Source organism: Chiloscyllium plagiosum, chromosome 2 (assembly GCF_004010195.1).
Source record: "Chiloscyllium plagiosum isolate BGI_BamShark_2017 chromosome 2, ASM401019v2, whole genome shotgun sequence".
NCBI lineage: Eukaryota > Metazoa > Chordata > Chondrichthyes > Orectolobiformes > Hemiscylliidae > Chiloscyllium > Chiloscyllium plagiosum.
In genome coordinates, this window is record NC_057711.1 from 130737936 (window position 1) to 130756587 (window position 18652).

The following is an 18652-nucleotide window of genomic DNA, read 5'->3' on the forward strand; positions in this document are numbered from 1 at the left end:
CTAATCCCTCAAACTCAGCACCGCCTTCCTAATCTGCAATCTTCTTCCTGACCTCTCCGCCCCCACCCCACTCCGGCCTTTCACCCTCACCTTGACCTCCTTCCACCTATCGCATTTCCAACACCCCTCCCCCAAGTCCCTCCTCCCTACCTTTTACCTTAGCCTGCTGGACACACTTTCCTCATTCCCGAAGAAGGGCTTATGCCCGAAACGTCGATTCTCCTGTTCCTTGGATGCTGCCTGACCTGCTGCGCTTTTCCAGCAACACATTTTCAGCCAGGGTTAATAAACCCAATAAAGGATCTCATAGTCAATGAGATTCTCCTGTCCCTCCTTCCAATCACTACATTGATGTGAACAGGATGTGCACTGGGTGATGGCTCTATCTGTCGGGCTCCAAGCTAACCTAACTAATTTCAGTGTTTCAGAGTAATTACTGACGGACAATTTAGTGGAATAATGAGATCACACAGACAGGGCATCAGGATCCAGTAAACTGTTAAGTTGGTGTGCACTGGCCTCAAAGAGGTTAATATTTTTGCAGAAATGTTCACAAATTTGAGAGGAAAGCATTAACCAGGGCAGACGTACACATTTTTAAATCTGGTCTCCCAAGATGCACTGTTACCTCGAGTCAAACAGCTAGTGACATCAACACCAGCACTGAGGTAGTAAGCTGTCAGTGACAAAGTCACCTTGAAGCATGATGGCAGCAAGACAGGACTTGGAGCAAACCTTACCCCACAAGGACAGCCAGTTGTATCATCCAGGTTGTGAATGCAAACCAAATGACACTATGCTCAAATAGAGAAAGAGTGCCTGACTTTGCTTGTGAACATTTTAATCAATACCTGTTTGGGAGAAACAGGATTCTACCCACAAGCCACTTCAATGCATCTTCCTCAAAGCACTTTCATGTATTCCAAAGCATTAACAAAGAATGTTGATTGCAGAAACATGGCAAATGTGATAGCTGTGTAGGGGGGACAGGTGAACGTGGCTGACATGCTGTTGAGAGCAGCACTGCCTCTGAAACAGGTTGAGAGTTCTTTGTGAAACTCTACAGATTCACCAAGAAACAACAGCTCAACATGTTGCGGACGTCCTCAGTCCAGCAGAGACATTGAAGCAGCTTGCACAAATCAAACAAATAATGCCAACTTGAGGCATCAGTTAGAGTGCTGCAGGAAGTAGGGAGGGAAGGAAGCCCTGAAAACATCAGGAAGATGCCGTGTGCTGTAAGAGAGTATCTCATTTAGAGGTGAGAACCTAGATGGCATCATGTAATAAGGAAAGACAGTCAGAATACTTCAGCAGTTGGAATAAAAAAGAAGCATATTCATGCAAGCCAATAAGGAATTGAGTCTATTCTGAGGAAGACAAAAGAAGTGATATACTGGCCAAACATGAGCAATTAAATTAAGGACCACTGCAATGAAAACCAGGCTAAGTGAGGTGAAGAGCCCTTTATGGTGTGTGACAACCAGACAAACTATGGATGAAGTTTGCAGGAGATCTCCTCACACTGACAACAACTGAATATCTTGTCACCATTGACCTCTGGGAGTTAGATCAGTCAGATTGTAGAAGGCCCAAAAGCACACATCTGTTGTTAGGGCATTCCACAAATGGTAAGGAGAAGATTGGAAATAGGAGCAGGAATTGGCCTCCAACTCTGCCAGACTGTTCTATAATACCATGGCTGATCTGCCCCAGGTCACAACTGTTCTTTCTTGCCAACCCCTCATAGTCATCAGTTCCTCAACATTTCAAACATCTGTCCACCGACTCCTTATATATTTTCAGTGATCTAGCCTCAACATGCTCTAGGGGAGGTAATATCAGGCAAGCACTACCCTCTGAGAGAATAAATTCCTTCGCATCTTATCTTTATATGAGTATCCTGTTCTTCTGTAACTTTTGACCTCTAATTTGAGATTCCCTCACTAGGGTCACATCTTCTCACTTAAAGTGATGTGAGAATGACAGCCCTTGATATCAAGTCTGCATTCGACCAAGTGAGGCATCAATGAGCCCGACCAAAATTGGAATTAGCAGGAATCTGGGGGCAAAATCCCAGCTGGTTGGAGTCATACCTGATATATAGGAAGATGGTCATTGTTGTTGGAGGTCAGTCATCTCAGTTACAAGACATCTCTGCAGGAGTTTCTCAGGGTAATGTTCTAGGCCAACGCATGTTCAGCTGCTTCATCAATGACCTTCCCTCCATCATAAGGTCAGAAGTGGAGATGTTCACTGATGATTGCACAGAAACATTCATGACTCCTCAGATACTGAAGTAGTCCATGTTGAAATGTAACAGGATCTGGATAATATCCAGGTTTGGGCTGAAAAGTGGCAAGTAACATTTGTTCCACACAAACACTGGACAATGACCATCTCCAACAAGAGACAATTTCAGTACTGCCCCTTGACATTCAATGGTGTTACCATCACTGAATCCTCCACTGTCAGCATCATGGGTATTACCATTTACCAGAAACTCAGCTGGACCAGCCATATAAACAAAATGGCTACAAGAGCAGGTTAGAGGCTAGAAATATTGCAGTGAGTAACTACCTCCTGACTCCCCAAAGTCTGACCATCATCTAAAGAGCAGAAATCAGGAGTGTGATGGGAAACTCCCCTGTTGCCAGGATGGGTGCAGCTTCAATAGCACCCAAAACGTTTGACACCATCCAGGACGAAGCAGCCCACTTTATTGACATCATATCCACAAATCTCCACCGACACTCAGCAGCAGCAGTGTGTATGATTTCCACAGTGAACTACTGGAATCAGATCTACATGCCCAGTTCACTTCACAATGACTTGCAGTCTGACAATGAGTGACAATGGTCCTCAGTTCTTGAGTGAAGAATTCAGCCACTTCATACAGGGATTGGGAACCTCAACATCGCAAGATCTCCACATTATGCTCAGTTAAATTGAAAGGCTGAGATAGCAGTGAAAATCCCTAATGGATTCATAAAGAAATTGAGCACAAACGTATACAAGGCAAAAGTACACCGAGTAAGGGAATGCAAATAGGCTCATCCAAAGACTAACTTGATGCTGCATCTAAACAAAATCTACTGAAGCCAAAGCCCAGATGTGAAAGACAGAATCAAGGTGAACTGACAAGAAAGCTCAACTTCACTTTGATAAAATTGCCAAGCCATTGGAGAACCTGCCAGAGTGCAAATGCTCGATGCTGTCAACAAAAGTCAGCCCAGGTGGTAACTTGGAATCTGTGGGGCATCATTTTCAGAAATACAGTTGTAATTTTAGTGTACTAGCTGGCTTTCAGTAGGTATGAGGTCTCTACCTGTGCTGTAAGTGCCTTTGTGTACAGTCTGTGCTAACTATGACATACACATTACCAGTTGCAGACAATAATCACTTTATGGCATGTTTTTTCAGCTACAGTAAAACGTGTCAGTGTTGTATATACAGCACTTTATATTCTTAAGACATACACAATGTCTTTCTATGTATGAGTACAATAATTGTGTCGGACACTGTACATCATAGGCCCCAGAATTTTGCATTTATAAACCTAAACAATTGCATCTCGTGCGTCATGGGCTTGAATCAGGTCAAATGTGCATTTCTTGGATTATAAGTGCTGTTATTGAATGATAGTCCAAGAGAATACCACTTCGCACAGTGAGTTTTTGGCCTTCATTAGCTCAATGCGTGTGAAGTGGCTTGGGACCCATTTTTAATCCATTCAATGCAATGCATTGTTGTTGTTATTGATTGACATTCAGAGTTTGTTTTTGAGAGTGTGATGCTAGAAAAGCACAGCAGATCAGGCAACATCCAAGGAGCAGGAAGATCGATGTTTCAGGCATAAGCCCTTCATCAGGTTCCTGATGAAGGGCTTATGCCCAAAACATTGACTCTCCTGCTCCTCAGATGCTGCCTGACCTGCTATGCTTTACCAGCACCACACTGATCTCCACTCTGATCTCCAGCACTGCAGTCATCACTTTCTCCCATTAAGAGTTTGTTCCCTGGAATTCTGACATGTCCATGCTATTATTTTCTTGTTTTCCCAGTATGCAGACCTACTGTTTGAAGAGGAAGCAGAGCAGTGTTCTGACATGTGTCAGAGAGTGTTACACCATTGCAGCAGCAGCATGGACAGTACCAGGACCCAAGCCTGTGCCACACTGTACCTCATCATGAGGCACAGCTTTAGTACAATCAGCGTAAGGCTTCATTATTTTTATCGAGAATGTGCAGTAACTGCTTGTTGTCAACAACCAGGCTTGCAAAGTCATATTGTTGTTCTGTCATAATCCTCACAAATAAATAACGATGGCTAGTGTCATTGGGAGATTATACTCTGTTTGCCTTTCCAATTAAATAGAAGTGTCATATTTATCTACAGTGCTGACAGAAACATGTCTGTTGGCAGCAGGTAATGGAACTGCTGATGAATGGCTTATTCATTTGTTCTTACATCTTACTAACACATGTGGGTAATTGTGGTGAGTTGACCCTGATTTTTGACTGCACTGCTGACCTTAAAGGTATCAGAAACAGTGATGTACACTCAGTCGTCCCAAAGAGAGCCCACTGGCACCTGCACAGCTCTTCCTGCCTCTGCTCTGGTCAGCTGCAGGAGGTTCCCCTGGAGCATGTGCAAAAGACATTTCCTGTCATTAACATAACCAATCAAATTTCACGTGAGTTCCAATGTACAATGGCTTCATGAAGCAGGTTACTGCACAGCTCAGGTAGTTTATTTGCAGGATCATGGGACTCTGAATCACAGGATCATTGTTGTGTGTTCCCTACTGAATGCTGAATTTTTCAAACTTTCAACCTACACTAACCCCATTTACCAATATACTAAAGTAAAACTTCAGTTTCTAACATGATTTTATATAGAATCATTTTTTTTAAACATATTTCTGTCAAAACATTTTTTCATTGATTGCTTGTTTAATAATCTGAATATTATAATCGATTCTTCATGTTACAAGATAAACATCGAATTTACTAAATTGTCAGAAACATGTTTGATAATGATAAGAATGGATAACTAACGTGGAATAGATACAATAACTTGGTTAAAAATAGGTCACTTGAACTTTATTGTTAGGCTGTGTCAAGCCAACTTGGTTGCTTTACTGTATGTAGCTGACACTTTGACACTGAGACTGCATGTGCGGCAAGTGTTAGCCTTTGTGTTCCAGCACCAATAATTACAGCTGTTCATGATTTGAACTTGAAAAGAGATTCCTTAGATCCCCTAAAGTAGGGAAACAGGCCCTTTGGCCCAACAAGTCCACGCCGACCCTCCAAGAGTAACACACCCAGACCCATTCCTGTAATCTATATTTACCCCTGACTAATGCACCTATTACTATAGGCAACTTAACATGGCCAATTCACCTGGTCTGCACATCTTTACACTGTGGGAGGAAACCGGAGCACCCGGAGGAAACCCATGCAGACACAGGGAGAATCGAACCTGGGCCCTTGGCGCTGTGAGGTAGCAGTGCTAACCACTGAGTCACTGTGCCACCCAAATTTCCATCCTGAACAATTTGCTATGTGTGTATTTATCTTTGAGGACATGTGTTTACTACCTCAAGACAATGCTTCCTGCGAATTCTACAAGAGATCCATCAATAGAAATTAACATCACAAGGCTGTCATGTAAATATAACGTTTCACAATTCCCAAACGAGCAAGCTCTGCAACAGAAGCTGGGTGTATGTTAATAGCTGCATTCTTTCACAGTGACATACCTTCTCAATGTAATAGCAAAATCAAATTGAAAAGCAGATCAATACACATTTCAATCAATATTTGCAACTATCTGATGTCATAAATTATGCCAGTTGTATGTTTGTATGATTCCATCAGTGATGTATAGAGGGAAAAAGAATTAATGCTTGTGTAACTTAGATTGATTTTAGTGTTTTCCATTTCCAGAATTTTGCTAGAGTTAAAATGCAGGTCACCATGTCGTTAGCATCTCTGGTGGGTAAATCATCAGATTTTAATGAAGAATATTTGAGGCGAGCTTTACGAACTGTTCTGGCTTATGCAGAGGAAGATGATGATATGCAACCGACAATGTTTCCAATTCAGGTGAGGAGACCTCATACGAAGTGTAACGCTAAAATAACAACATCCGATATGGACATAAATATACTTTCCACAGGAATGTACATGACTCTATGTTCTGCTGAGTCTGTTTACAGTGTTATGCTGAAGTATAACTGATCCAAAGTTAGTCCACATCTCCAAATTAGAGTCCACACTATAAAAGTATCATCCCTTTTCCTTCCAAAGGTTAATATCAGAGATGTATTGTAGCAAGGTGATCTCCAGGAGACTTAATTGGAAATTGGGCCTGTCTTATTTGATTATATTCTGAATTCTGGATTTCAAAGCTTTTGGATCCTGAGATCAAATCATGCATGACTTCACAAATGCAGCATTTTTGTTTTGGAATGTAGCCTGTTGTACTACAACAACATGTCAACAGCAAGCACCACACTCAACTCAATATAAAAGCAGTTCAGGTCTAACCTGGCCAATGTAATCCATAATGGGTATGTTACAATTATTGCGCCTATCCAGTAATTTGGAAAATTGCCCAGGTATGTGAGATGGTGGAGGGATTGTTTTAAATATTCCAGACTGCACTAGATACTGGGATTGTTCCAGCGATTTAGAAAACTGCTAACATGATACCCCCATTTAAGATAGGAGTGAGGCAGATAGCAGGAAACTATAGGCCAGTTAGCCCAACATCTGGTGTGGCAAAATGCTAGATTCCATTATTATGAAAAAATAGGATATTTGTAAAGGCTGAGCACAATGAAACAGAGTCAGCATGGATTTGTGATTGGGAAATCATGTTCAACAATTTTTCTCGAGTTCTTTGAGGATAAAGGGGAACCGGTAGATATTGTATGTTTGGATTTTCAGAAATCATTCAATAAGATACCACATAAAAGGTTCATGTTATTATGGATAATGTAGCAGCATGGATACAGATGAGAGAGAGTCGAGATTAATGGGTCTTTTTCAGGTGACTAATGGAGTGACATGGGGATCAGTTCCAGACTCTCAATTATTTACTATCTTTATTAATGACTTGAAGGAAGGTGCAGAGTGGATGCATCCAAATTTTCTAATAATCCAAAAAGACATAAGGAGGTTGAATGAGTAACAAATGGAGTTTAATGTAGGAAAGTATGAGATTATGCACTTTTGATTGGAAAAATTTAAAGTCAGACTATAACTTAAATGGACAGAAACACTAAAAGACTGCTGTGCAGAGGGATCTGGGTGTTCTTTCAATGCAACACAAAATGTTAGCATACAGGTGCAACAAGTAATTAAGAGGGCAAATGGAAGTTTAGCCTTTATTGCTAGAGGGATGGTGTTTAAAAACAGGCAAGTCATGCTACAAGTATTCAGGGTGATGATGAGGCAGCACTTGGAATACTGTGTACAGTTTTCTCCCAGTATTTAAAAATAATGATATATTGCCTTTTCAGACAGTTCAAAAGAGATTCACTTGGCAAATTCCTGTGGTGAAAGAGTTGACTTATCAAGAAGTGTTAAACAAGTTGGGCCTTTATTGATTACAGTCTAGAATAATAAGGGGTGATCTCATTGAAACATGTCAGATTCTGAGGGGTCTTGACAAGGTAGATGTTGAGAATGAGGACTACAGACGCTGGAGATCAGGTAGATGTTGAGAGGATGTTTTCACTAGTGGGGGATCTGAACAACATAGTTAGAGAATAAAGGAACACTCATTTAAAATTGAGATACAAAGGAATTTCTTTTCCCAGGGGTTAGTGAATGCCTGGAATTATCTACCCTAGAGACTTGTGGAGGTTAGATCATTGTGAAAGTGTTTAAAGAGGATGTAATGAGATTTTTGAAGTATCAGGAATTTGACAACATGCTGAGCAGGCTCAAAAAAACAGTTGAGGGCAGATCAGTCTTGATTTTGTTGAATGATGGAGCAGGCTTGAGGGGCCAAATGGCCTACCCCTGCTCTAATTCTTATGTTCTGCATTTGTCCTACATACATGAGACCGCCATCAGTTGCAGGTTCCTCTCTATTCTATGCTGACTTAGGACTATATTGTTGTGCCTTTACTGGGTCTAGAAACCTCCTTTCTTTCCTGTACCTACATGACGTGGATTGTAGCTATTCAAGAAGGAGACACAGCATCACCTTCGTGATATCCACCCAGTGATATCCACATCCGATGAAAGAATAAATCATTATTAATATTCTAAAGTTGCACACAATGTGATTAATAAATCCATGTGAAACTGTAATGTAAAATGACAGTATACACTAATCACTGTAGTTAATGTATTCTCTGTTATTTTAATTGTTTCCAGGTGGAGGAACTACTGTTTAATCTCAACAGCATCTTATCTGACACTGTCAAAATGAGGGAGTTCCAGAAAGATCCTGAGATGCTCATGGATCTAATGTACAGGTAAATAAACACTCCCAAAAAGCACACTGTCATCATTTCTAGGTGACCTATCATTGCTACACTTTGCGCTTTTCGGCAACGGGTGGCATGGTGGCTCAGTGGTTAGCACTGCTGCCTCACAGCACCAGGGACCCGGGTTCAATTCCCACCTCGGGCGACTGTCTGTGTGGAGTTTGCACATTCTCCCCGTGTCTGTGTGGGTTTCCTCCGGGTGCTCCGGTTTCCTCCCACAATCCAAAGATGTGCAGGTTAGGTGAATTGGACATGCTAAATTGCCCATAGGGGAATAGGTCTGGGTGGGTTGGTCTTTGGAGGGTCAGTGTGGACTTGTTGGGCCGAAGGGCCTGTTTCCACACTGTAGGGAATTTAATCTAATCTAATCTAATCTAGGTTACTGAAGGCCAATAACTGATCTACAATGATCATCCCTGCTGATTCTGAATGTGTACCAATATAGGGATGCTTCAGTGAGATGCATGTGACATTCAGTGCATCATCTCCTTTCTCTTATCTGTCGATAGATTGAAAGAAAATAAATATCTTAAATGTGTCTGGGTTATCTCCAAAATGCTCCCCGTCTTCCTCCTGTCCAAGCTCATTTCCAGATAAACGGTCCAGAAATACCCAGGCCCTTGTTGTTTCTACATAGTGGGAAAATAAAGTTCTTCTGGATGTAATTTAAGAATTTTGTTCCCACCCTACCTTGCACACTAAAGGTAAACCCAGTTAATATTTAGACAGTTATTATCGTATACTAATCACTGCCTTATTATTACACTTCTCTGATATTTGATTAATGTTTGAATCTCAGTTTATTGTAGTAGGGCCGATAGCACACATCTACAGCATGTTTGCTGCTTTTGTAGCTTTTGCTTCTATTCATGTAGCTCTGTTTGATGATCCTTCCAAGATATCATCCCGGTAATTCATTTTTTGATCAATATTGCAACCACCTCCCCTTTCTCTCCTGTTCTCATCTTTATGACTATTATTCTGCAATTTCAGCAGTCAATCACATTGCTGTGAGTCTGGAGTCACATGTAGGCCAGAGGAGGCTAGGATGACGCATTCACTCCCTAAAGGACCAAAGCTTGTATATTAAAAAAAAGGTTATCAGGATAAGGCAGCAATTATAGACCAGTCAGTTTGAAATGAGTGTCGGGGAAGTTTCTGAAATCAATGATTCATGATAAAACTATAGTCACATGGAAAAAGAGCAATGATTGACATGGATTTCTAAAGGGGAAATCATGTTTAACAAACTTGCTGGAGATATTTTGAAAAGGTAACTGGAAGGGTTAATGAGGGTGAAATTGTTGAACAACTGCACATGGACTTCTAGCTGGTGTTCAACCTGGTAACACACAACAAATTGTGAGAAAAGTTATAACTCATGGAATGCAAGGGACAGTCACCACATGGATACAAAATTACTGAGTCAGAGGAAACAAAGAGTAAGGGGGTCCATTGATAATCTTCATGCTGGAGCAAGGTTTGTACTTGAGTTTCACACATTCCCACAACAATGTGGTTCACTCTCAAATGCCCTCTGGGCTGTCAGGGGTGGGCAAGAAATGCTGAACCACCTTCGATGCCCATATCCTGTGAATAAATCAATAATGTCAGTTATGATTTGATTTTTCTGTTATATATTAATATTGTAGATCTTCATTGCTGTATACAATTTCAAAGTTTGTGGATAATAAAATACTTGGAAACATTATGAACTGTGCAAAGGACAGTGCAGAATTTCAAAAGCACCTTGACAAGCTGATGGAATGGGCAGATAAGTGACAGGTGAAGTTAAATGAAGGGTAATGTGAAGTAATGCATTTTAGGAGGAAATGGATGAAAAGACAATATAAAATAGGGGAACAATATTAAATGGGATGCAGAGGGATCTGGCTATACCTGCCACAGACCATTGAAGTGGCTAGATAAATGGAGGGAGCAGTTAATAAAGTATGCAGTATCCTGAGATTTATTCATCGTGGCAGAGAGTAAAAGACTAAGCTGATGTTGAACTTCTTTAACACACCTGTTAGGCCTGTTATGGACCAGGCCAGAACCCTCAAAGCATTTCAAGAAAGTAGCCCAGATCCTAACTTTGCAAGTTCTTTTAAGCAGGTGTAACGTGGAAATTCCAGGAGGGATGCAGCTTGTCAAAGCACTTAGTTTTAGACAAAACAGAATTTATTTATAAGATTATCAAATCAAGCACCAACAAAAGAGAACAGAGTGCTGAATAACCTAACCCATCCAAAGGCCCAACTGACCATCCCAAATTAATGATGCTGTTCCAAATACTTGCAACAATCCCCATAAACTCGCCTTGGTGCCAAAGGTAAAATAAAACACAGGGTCTTACAGGAGAGATGTCAGAGAGGAAGGAGGATCAGCATGGACTTGCTTCTTTGGGTCCAACAGCTTTTTACAACTGCCTGACTGCTTACAATGAATAGCAAGACCAAACCAAATTAGAGTACGAGTGTACATTGTACACCAGAGTACATTGTACATCAGAGTACATTGTACAAGTGTTTCTCTTAAAACTTAAAGGCCTTTTGCCTGAGGCAGGATCTGTTATCAATAATTAAACTGGCTTTAAAACCCATCCAAGCCCAGACCTTTTGGAGTCTGTGTCTTTTACGACCTCTGAAAAAACGCCAAGGACACCATATCTGGATTATTCCTGGTGTTACAAGCTAGTGAGGGTAGGAATAGGAGGATAGAGTAGGTGAATGTGTGGCTGAGGAGCTGGTGTATGGGAGAAGGATTCACATTTTTAGATCATTGGAATCTCTTCTGGGGTAGAAGTGACCTATACAAGAAGAATGGATTGCACCTGAATTGGAAGGGGGCTAATATACTGTCGGGGAGGGGAGATTTGCTAGAGCCCCTCAGGAGGATTTAAACTAGTGGGGGGGGCTGGGGCCCAGGGAAATAGTGAGGAAAGAGTTCAATTTGAGACTGGTACAGTTGAGAAAAGAAGGAAGTCAAACAGTCAGGGCAGGCAGGGACAAAGCAGAGAACAAGATAGGACTGATAAATTAAACTGCATTTACTTCAATGCAAGAGGCCTAACAGGGAAGGCAGATGAACTCAGAGCATGGTTAGGAACATGACACTGGGATATCATAGCAAATATAGAAACGTGTCTCAAGGATGGGCAGGACTGGCAGCTGAATGTTACAGGATACAAATGCTACAGGAAAGATAGAAAGAGGGCCAAGAGAGGAGAGGGAGTGGCATTTTTGATAAAGGATAGCATTACAGCTGTACTTTGGGAGGATATTCCTGGAAATACATCCAGGGAAGTTATTTGGGTGGAACTGAGAAATAAGAAAGGGATGATCACCTTATTGGGATTGCATTATAGACGCCCCAACAGTCAGAGGGAAATTGAGAAACAAATTTGGAAGGAGATCTCAGTTATCTTGTAAGAATGGTTGGTTGGGGTGGTTATGGTAGGGGATTTTAACTTTCCAAACATCGACTGGGACTGCCATAGTGTAAAGGGTTTAGATGGAGAGGAATTTATTAAGTGTGTACAAGAAAATTTTCTGATTCAGTATGTGGATGTACCCACTAGAAAAGGTGCAAAACTTGACCTACTGTTGGGAAATAAGGCAGGGCAGGTGATTGAGGTGTCAGTAGGGGAGCACTTTTGGGTCAGTGACCATAATTCTATTCGCTTTAAATAGTGATGGAAAATGATAGACCAGATCTAAAAGTTGAAGTTCTAAATTGGAGGAAGGCTAATTTTTACGTATTAGGCAAGAACTCCTAAAAGCTGATTGGGGGCAGATGTTCGCAGGTAAAGGGACGCCTGGAAAATGGGAAACCTTCAGAAATGAGATAACGAGAGTCCATAGAAAGTATATTCTTGTTAGGGTGAAAGGAAAGGCTGATAGGTTTAGGGAATGCTGGATGACTAAAGACATTTAGGTTTTGGTTAAGAAAAAGAAGGAAGCATACATCAGGTATAAACAGGATAGCTCGAGTGAATCCTTAGGAGAGTATAAAGGAAGTAGGAGTATACTTAAGAGGGAAATCAGGAGGGCGAAAGGAGACATGAGATTACATTTGCAAATAGAGTTAAGGAGAATCCAAAGGGTTTTTACAAATACATTAAAGACAAAAGGGTAACTAGGGAGAGAATAGGGCCCCTCAAAGATCAGCAACGCGGCCTTTGTGTGGAGACGCAGGAGATGGGGGAGATACTAAACGAGTATTTTGCATCAGTGTTTACTATGGAAAAGGACATGGAAGACATAGAATGTAGGGAAATAGATGGAGATATCTTGAAAAATGTCCATATTACAGAGGAGGAAGTACTGGATGTCTTGAAATGCATAAAAGTGGATAAATCCCCAGGACCTGATCAGGTGTACCCTAGAACTCTGTGGGAAGCTAGAGAAGTGATTCTGGGCCCCTCACTGAGATCATCAATAATCACAGGTGAGGTGCCGGACTGGAGGTTGGTTGATGTGGTGCCACTGTTTAAGAAGGGTGGTAAGGACAAGCCAGGGAAATATAGACTGGTGAGCCTGAGGTCAGTGGTGGGCAAGTTGTTGGAGGGAATCCTGAGAGACAGGGTGTACATGTATTTGGAAAGGCAAGGACTGATTAGGGATAGTAAACATGGCTTTGTGTGTGGGAAAGCACATCTCACGAACTTGATTGAGTTTTTTGAAGCAATAGCAAAGAGGATTGATGGGCAGAGCAGTGGACGTGACCTATATGGACTTGAGTAAGACATTCGACAAGGTTCCCCATGTGAGACTGGTTAGCAAGGTTAGATCTCACGGAATACAGGGAGAACTAGCCATTTGGATATAGAGCTGGCTCCAAGGTAGAAGACAGAGGGTGGTGGTGGGGCTTTGCTTTTCAGACTGGAGGCCTGTGACCATTGGAGTGCCATAAGGATCGGTGCTGGGTCCACTGCTTTAAGTCATTTACATAAATGATTTGTATGGGAGCATAAGAGGTACAGTTAGTAAGCTTGCAGATGACACCAAAATTGGAGGTGTAGTGGACAGCGAAGAAGGCTATCTCAGAGTCCAATGGGATCTTGACCAGATGAGCCAATGGGCTGAGGAGTGACAGATGGAGTTTAATTTAGATAAATGTGAGATGTTGCATTTTGGGAAAGCAAATCTTATCAGAACTTATATACTTAATGGGAAGGTCCTTGGGAGTGTTGCTGAACAAAGAGACTTTGGAGTGCATGTTCATACCTCCTTGAAAGTGGAGTCGCAGGTAGATAGGATAGTGAAGAAGGTGTTTGGTATGCTTTCCTTTATTGGTCAAAGTATTGAGTACAGGAGCTGGGAGGTCATGTTGTGGCTGTACATGACATTGGTTAGGCCACTGTTGGAATATTACATGCAATTCTGGTCTCCTTCCTGTCAGAAGGATGTTGTGAAACCTAAAAGGGTTCAGAAAAGATTTACAAGAATGTTACCAGGGTTGGAGGGTTTGGGCTACAGGGAGAGGCTGAACAGGCTGGGACTGTTTTCCCTGGAGCATCTGAGACTGAGGGGGTGACCTTAAAGGTTTATAAAATCATGATGGGAATGGATAGGATAAATAGACAAGGTATTTTCCCTGGGGTCTTTTCCCAGAACTAGAGGGCATAGGTTTAGGGTGAGAGGGGAAAGATATAAAAGAGACCTAAGGAGCAACGTTTTCATGCAGAGTGGTGCATGTATGGAATGAGCTGCCAGAGGAAGTGATGGAGGCTGGTAAAATTACAACATTTAAAAGGCATCTGGATGGGTATATGAATAGGAAGGGTTTGGAAGGATATGGGCTGGGTGCTGACAAGTGGGACTAGATTAGGTTGGGATATCTGGTTGGCATGGACAAGTTGGACCGAAGGGTTGGTTTCCGTGCCGTACATCTCTATGGTTCTTTGACCATAACCTTGTTAAAGGAGCAGCAGCATCACAGGCCTCAGCTGGAGTATTGTGTCTAGTTGTGGGCACTATATTATAGGAAGTATGTGAACGTACTGGAGAGAGGTCAGAAGAGATTAACAAAATGGTTCCAGGATGAGAAACTTCAATTATGAGGATAAATTGGAGAGGTCAGGGCTGCTTTCCTTGGAGAGATGAAGGCTGAGAGGAGATCTGATGGACGTTTTCAAAATTATGAGGCGTTAGATAAAGTAGATGGAGAGGAATGTTCAGACTTGTAAAAAGATCAAGGATGTGAGTGTTTAAGGTGATTTGTGAAATAAGCAAAAGTGCTGTGAGAAAAAAATATTTTCTCAGGAGTGTTACCAGTCTGGAATGTAGTACCTGGAAGGGTGGTGAAGGCAGGTTCAATTGAAGCATTCAACTGAACTTTGGATAGTTGTTCAAACAGAAACAATGTGTAAGGGAATGGGGAAAAGCAGGAGAATTTTATGAAGTCAAGATGCTCATTTCAAGAGCTGTTCCAGACAAAATGGGCCAAATGGCTTTCTTTACCTTCTTGTAATGAGTGAACCACATGGAATCAATGATCGTTGTCACAGTCAACATTACTGAGACTAGCTTTTTATTCCAGATTTATTGATCAGTTTTACACTCCCCCAGCCACTACTGTGGGATTTGGAAGCACAGTTCCTACATTATTTCTGAGGTCAGAGTTTCTCCCCCAGCCTCATCACAATGCCATATTCTGGGTCCTGAGGAAGGGTCAGTGGACCCAAAACCTTAACTCTGATTTCTCTCCATCGCTGCTGTCAGATTTACTGAGTTTTTCCAGAAATTTCTGATTTACAACACCTGCAATTCCTTCAATTATAAATGGCCTTTCTAGTCCTGATTATTGTTTTATTTCTTATGTAATTACTACTTTTCTTTTTGAAATTAATAATTCAGGTTGGCTAAAGGATATCAGACTTCACCTGACCTACGTTTGACCTGGCTACAGAACATGGCTGAGAAGCATACGAAGAGGCAGTGTTACACTGAGGCTGCATTGTGTTTGGTGCATGCTGCAGCACTGGTAGCAGAGTACCTCAGCATGTTGGAAGATCACAAGTACCTTCCTGTGGGCAGTGTTAGCTTTCAGGTACGTCTGAAAGTATTCACTTAGCACCACTATTTATATACCCAAGTGCATAAGGAACTTGATTCTAACTTTTTTTTTTCTGTCGTGGTTTCCAGAATATATCACCTAATGTTCTGGAAGAATCTGCAGTATCAGATGATATCTTGTCCCCAGATGAAGACGGAATATGCAGTGGAAGATATTTCAGTGAAAATGGTCTTGTGGGTTTGCTTGAACAAGCTGCTGAGCTTTTCAGCACGGTAAGTGTCCTTTATGTACTTATTTACTTCTCCTCCTTCCTTTAGCTCCTGTTACCCACACGCCAACATGTTGCAGAGTCCCTGTCCAGCTCATACATGGAGAATTATGAGAATGACTGTGGAGGAGTGGCTTGGGTATTTTGTACTTTGTAAAGGACCTCGCCAACGAAAAACAGAAATCATTAATCAGTTAGTGTGAGCCAGCAGTGCACCTGCTTAGGAGAGCAGAAATTTTGAATTCTATGGCTGTGGACATGAACCAGGGATATTCAGATTGTGTTTAACCTTACCTGTCTGTCCATCAGAAACTGAGCCAGGGAGCAGTTGGAGAAACAGCACTGTTCCCAGCCCCCTATACCCCTCCCCTCATTCTGTCTCTACCCAAAAGTTCTCAAAAGTCTTTCGTACCACTAATCTGAAATGAACTCAGAGTTAAAATACTTTAGGTTCTGACATTTGTTGACTGAATATCTCACTTTCTACATTCAAGCAACCTCTCCTCTGCCTGAAACACAGACTGAGTTAAAATTGAATTTGCTGGCCATTGTGTTGATGTTACACACAGTTTGGGATTTTTAATCAGCAATCACTTGTTTTTTGTTCAAATATATCCTGCCAAGGAAGTCTGCATGGAGGACATTTGTAGTCAGGAAGGTATTTCTCTCAGTTGGTGGCTAGGATCGCCTTAAATGTGTCTGGAATAGACTGAGTGCCAATGTTCCCCACTGCATGTTCTGATTGTACACGAAGTAGAAATATAGCTTCATGATGAGCTTCAAAAACCTCAGCAGGTTCTTTTGAAATTGGCTGAAGACTGTTATAAGGGATTAAATCTTTCAGAGTAGTCATTAATGTGTTTAAAAAGAATTAGCATGCTCCTTGCTGTAGGATATGTAACAAAGATATTCTTGTGTGGTTTTATGTTGCCAAATACCATTGTAAGATCAGAGATCTGTAATTTGTATTCATAAAGTCATAGATTCATAGAATCATGCAGCATAGAAACAGACCCTTCAGTCCATTTAGTCCATGCCAACCATGTTCTTACAACTGAAGCTTACAATAAAACACACCAATTAAAATACTGGGTGAGGCCCTCAGAATTTGCAAACCCTTGTTCAAAGCATGAATGCACTTGTTCAACTGTCAAGTTAATAGCTTCGTGGAATTGGCCCATTGTCCGCTGAAGACTTCATAGCTGTGATGTCCTGTGACATTGACCTGCTCAAGACTGAGGTGGAATTTTTCCATTTGTCTACAGTTCAGAAGAGTGTGTTTTTAAGGCCTGTAATTACTCAATCTCTGCTGCAGCACAATGTTTTCTTCATCAGCAGTACCAAGGTTACAGCATTCTGCATTGTGTTGAACAGAACTTGGAGATGCCTGCAGGGTCTGACATGGCTTCTCCACTGCTGTCCTTGAATCTGCCCTCTTGCTCACTCAAAGTGTGAGCCACCAGCTGAAAACAAAACGTTCTCTTTTACTAGACCTAAAGGTTGAATACCTGAGCTGTCGTATTGTCTGCGTGTGCCTTTTGACGGTGCATCCTCAGAAGGATTGTGAGGAGTCAGCAACAGCCAGCTCAACCAAGGATACTGAGCCTGTGTTCATCTGGAGTCCACTGTGTTAAGTCTAATTTTCGGATCAGCAACTCCAACCTCACCAATGTGCAAGTTTGGATTATCTATGTACTTGAGTTAAGACCTTAGCTTCAGGATACTCATCAAGCCCACTACTACTGAGAGGATGGGGAATTTAAATGCTAATGAAACGGCATATTTCCAGCTTTTCCACGTATTAGTGATTCCCCATGCTCCACATGCAACTTCACATTAACATCCAACCCAGTGGTTCAATCCCAACTGAAATACCTTGGGGCTTGTAATACATTCTTTTAATCTCTGGGGACTTAGTCCCACAAGTGCAAACGTTTAAATGGGTATAACTTAGCTTGTTTCCTTTTCAAATGTACTTTTGTACACAGTGTCAATGTTTGACAATGGAGTCTTTCCTATTTCAATCAGTCAATAGCCTTGGGATATTGTCACTGGACTTGTCCTCCAGAGATCCAGATGCTGAAGATCTGAAACAAAGACAGAAGTTGCTGGGGAACCTCAGCAGGTCTGGTAGCATGTGTGGAAAGAGAACAGAGTTAACATTCTGACCTTCAGAACTTTTGTTTTATTCATTCATGGAGTGTCTTTCCCTCCTCAGATGCAGCGAGACATGTTGAATGTTCTGAGGACCCTGGTTTTAATGGTGGGATTTGAATTCAGTAAAAATATCAGGAATAAGATGTCTAATAACAATTATCAGTTGTCATAAGAATCCAATTCTGAGGAAGGGTCACTGGACCTGAGACATTAAAACCATGAGACATAGGAGCAGAAATTAGGCCATTCAGCCTATTGAGTCTGCTCTGCCATCCAATCATGGCTGATAAGTTTCTCAACCCCATTCTCCCACTTTCTCCCCGTAACCCTTGATCCCCTTGATACTCAAGAACCTATCTATCTCAGTCTCAAATATACTCAGTGACCTGGCCTCCACAGCCCTCTGTGGTAATGAATTCCATAGATTTCCCAGTCTCTGGCTGAAGATGTTTCTCCTTATCTCCATTGTAAATTACCCATAGTATTAGGTGCATTAGTCAGGGGCAAATACAGGGGAGGGAATGGGTCTGAGTGGGTTATTCTTCGGAGGTTCAGTATGGACTTGTTGGGCTGAAGGGCCTGTTTCCATACAGTTGGGAAACTAGTCTGATCTAATCTACCATTGACTTCCTACTGCTTCGGAAAAGCAGCCAACATAATCAAAGACCCCTCCCAACCTGGTTACACTCTCTTC

The 18652-nt window shown here is 41.7% G+C and overlaps 1 protein-coding gene across 5 annotated transcripts in view; it reads left to right on the top strand.

The window, feature by feature from the left end:
• The window catches only part of dock8 (dedicator of cytokinesis 8), a 300402-nt gene that overhangs the window by 258986 nt on the left and 22764 nt on the right, over nucleotides 1-18652 (top strand). For all 5 annotated transcript variants that reach the window (XM_043718191.1, XM_043718205.1, XM_043718201.1 and 2 more), the window contains 5 exons: nucleotides 4065-4217; nucleotides 5956-6114; nucleotides 8401-8501; nucleotides 15374-15566; nucleotides 15662-15805. In XM_043718191.1, coding sequence (XP_043574126.1) covers nucleotides 4065-4217; nucleotides 5956-6114; nucleotides 8401-8501; nucleotides 15374-15566; nucleotides 15662-15805 — 750 coding nt within the window. The remainder of the gene's footprint in view (nucleotides 1-4064; nucleotides 4218-5955; nucleotides 6115-8400; nucleotides 8502-15373; nucleotides 15567-15661; nucleotides 15806-18652) is intronic.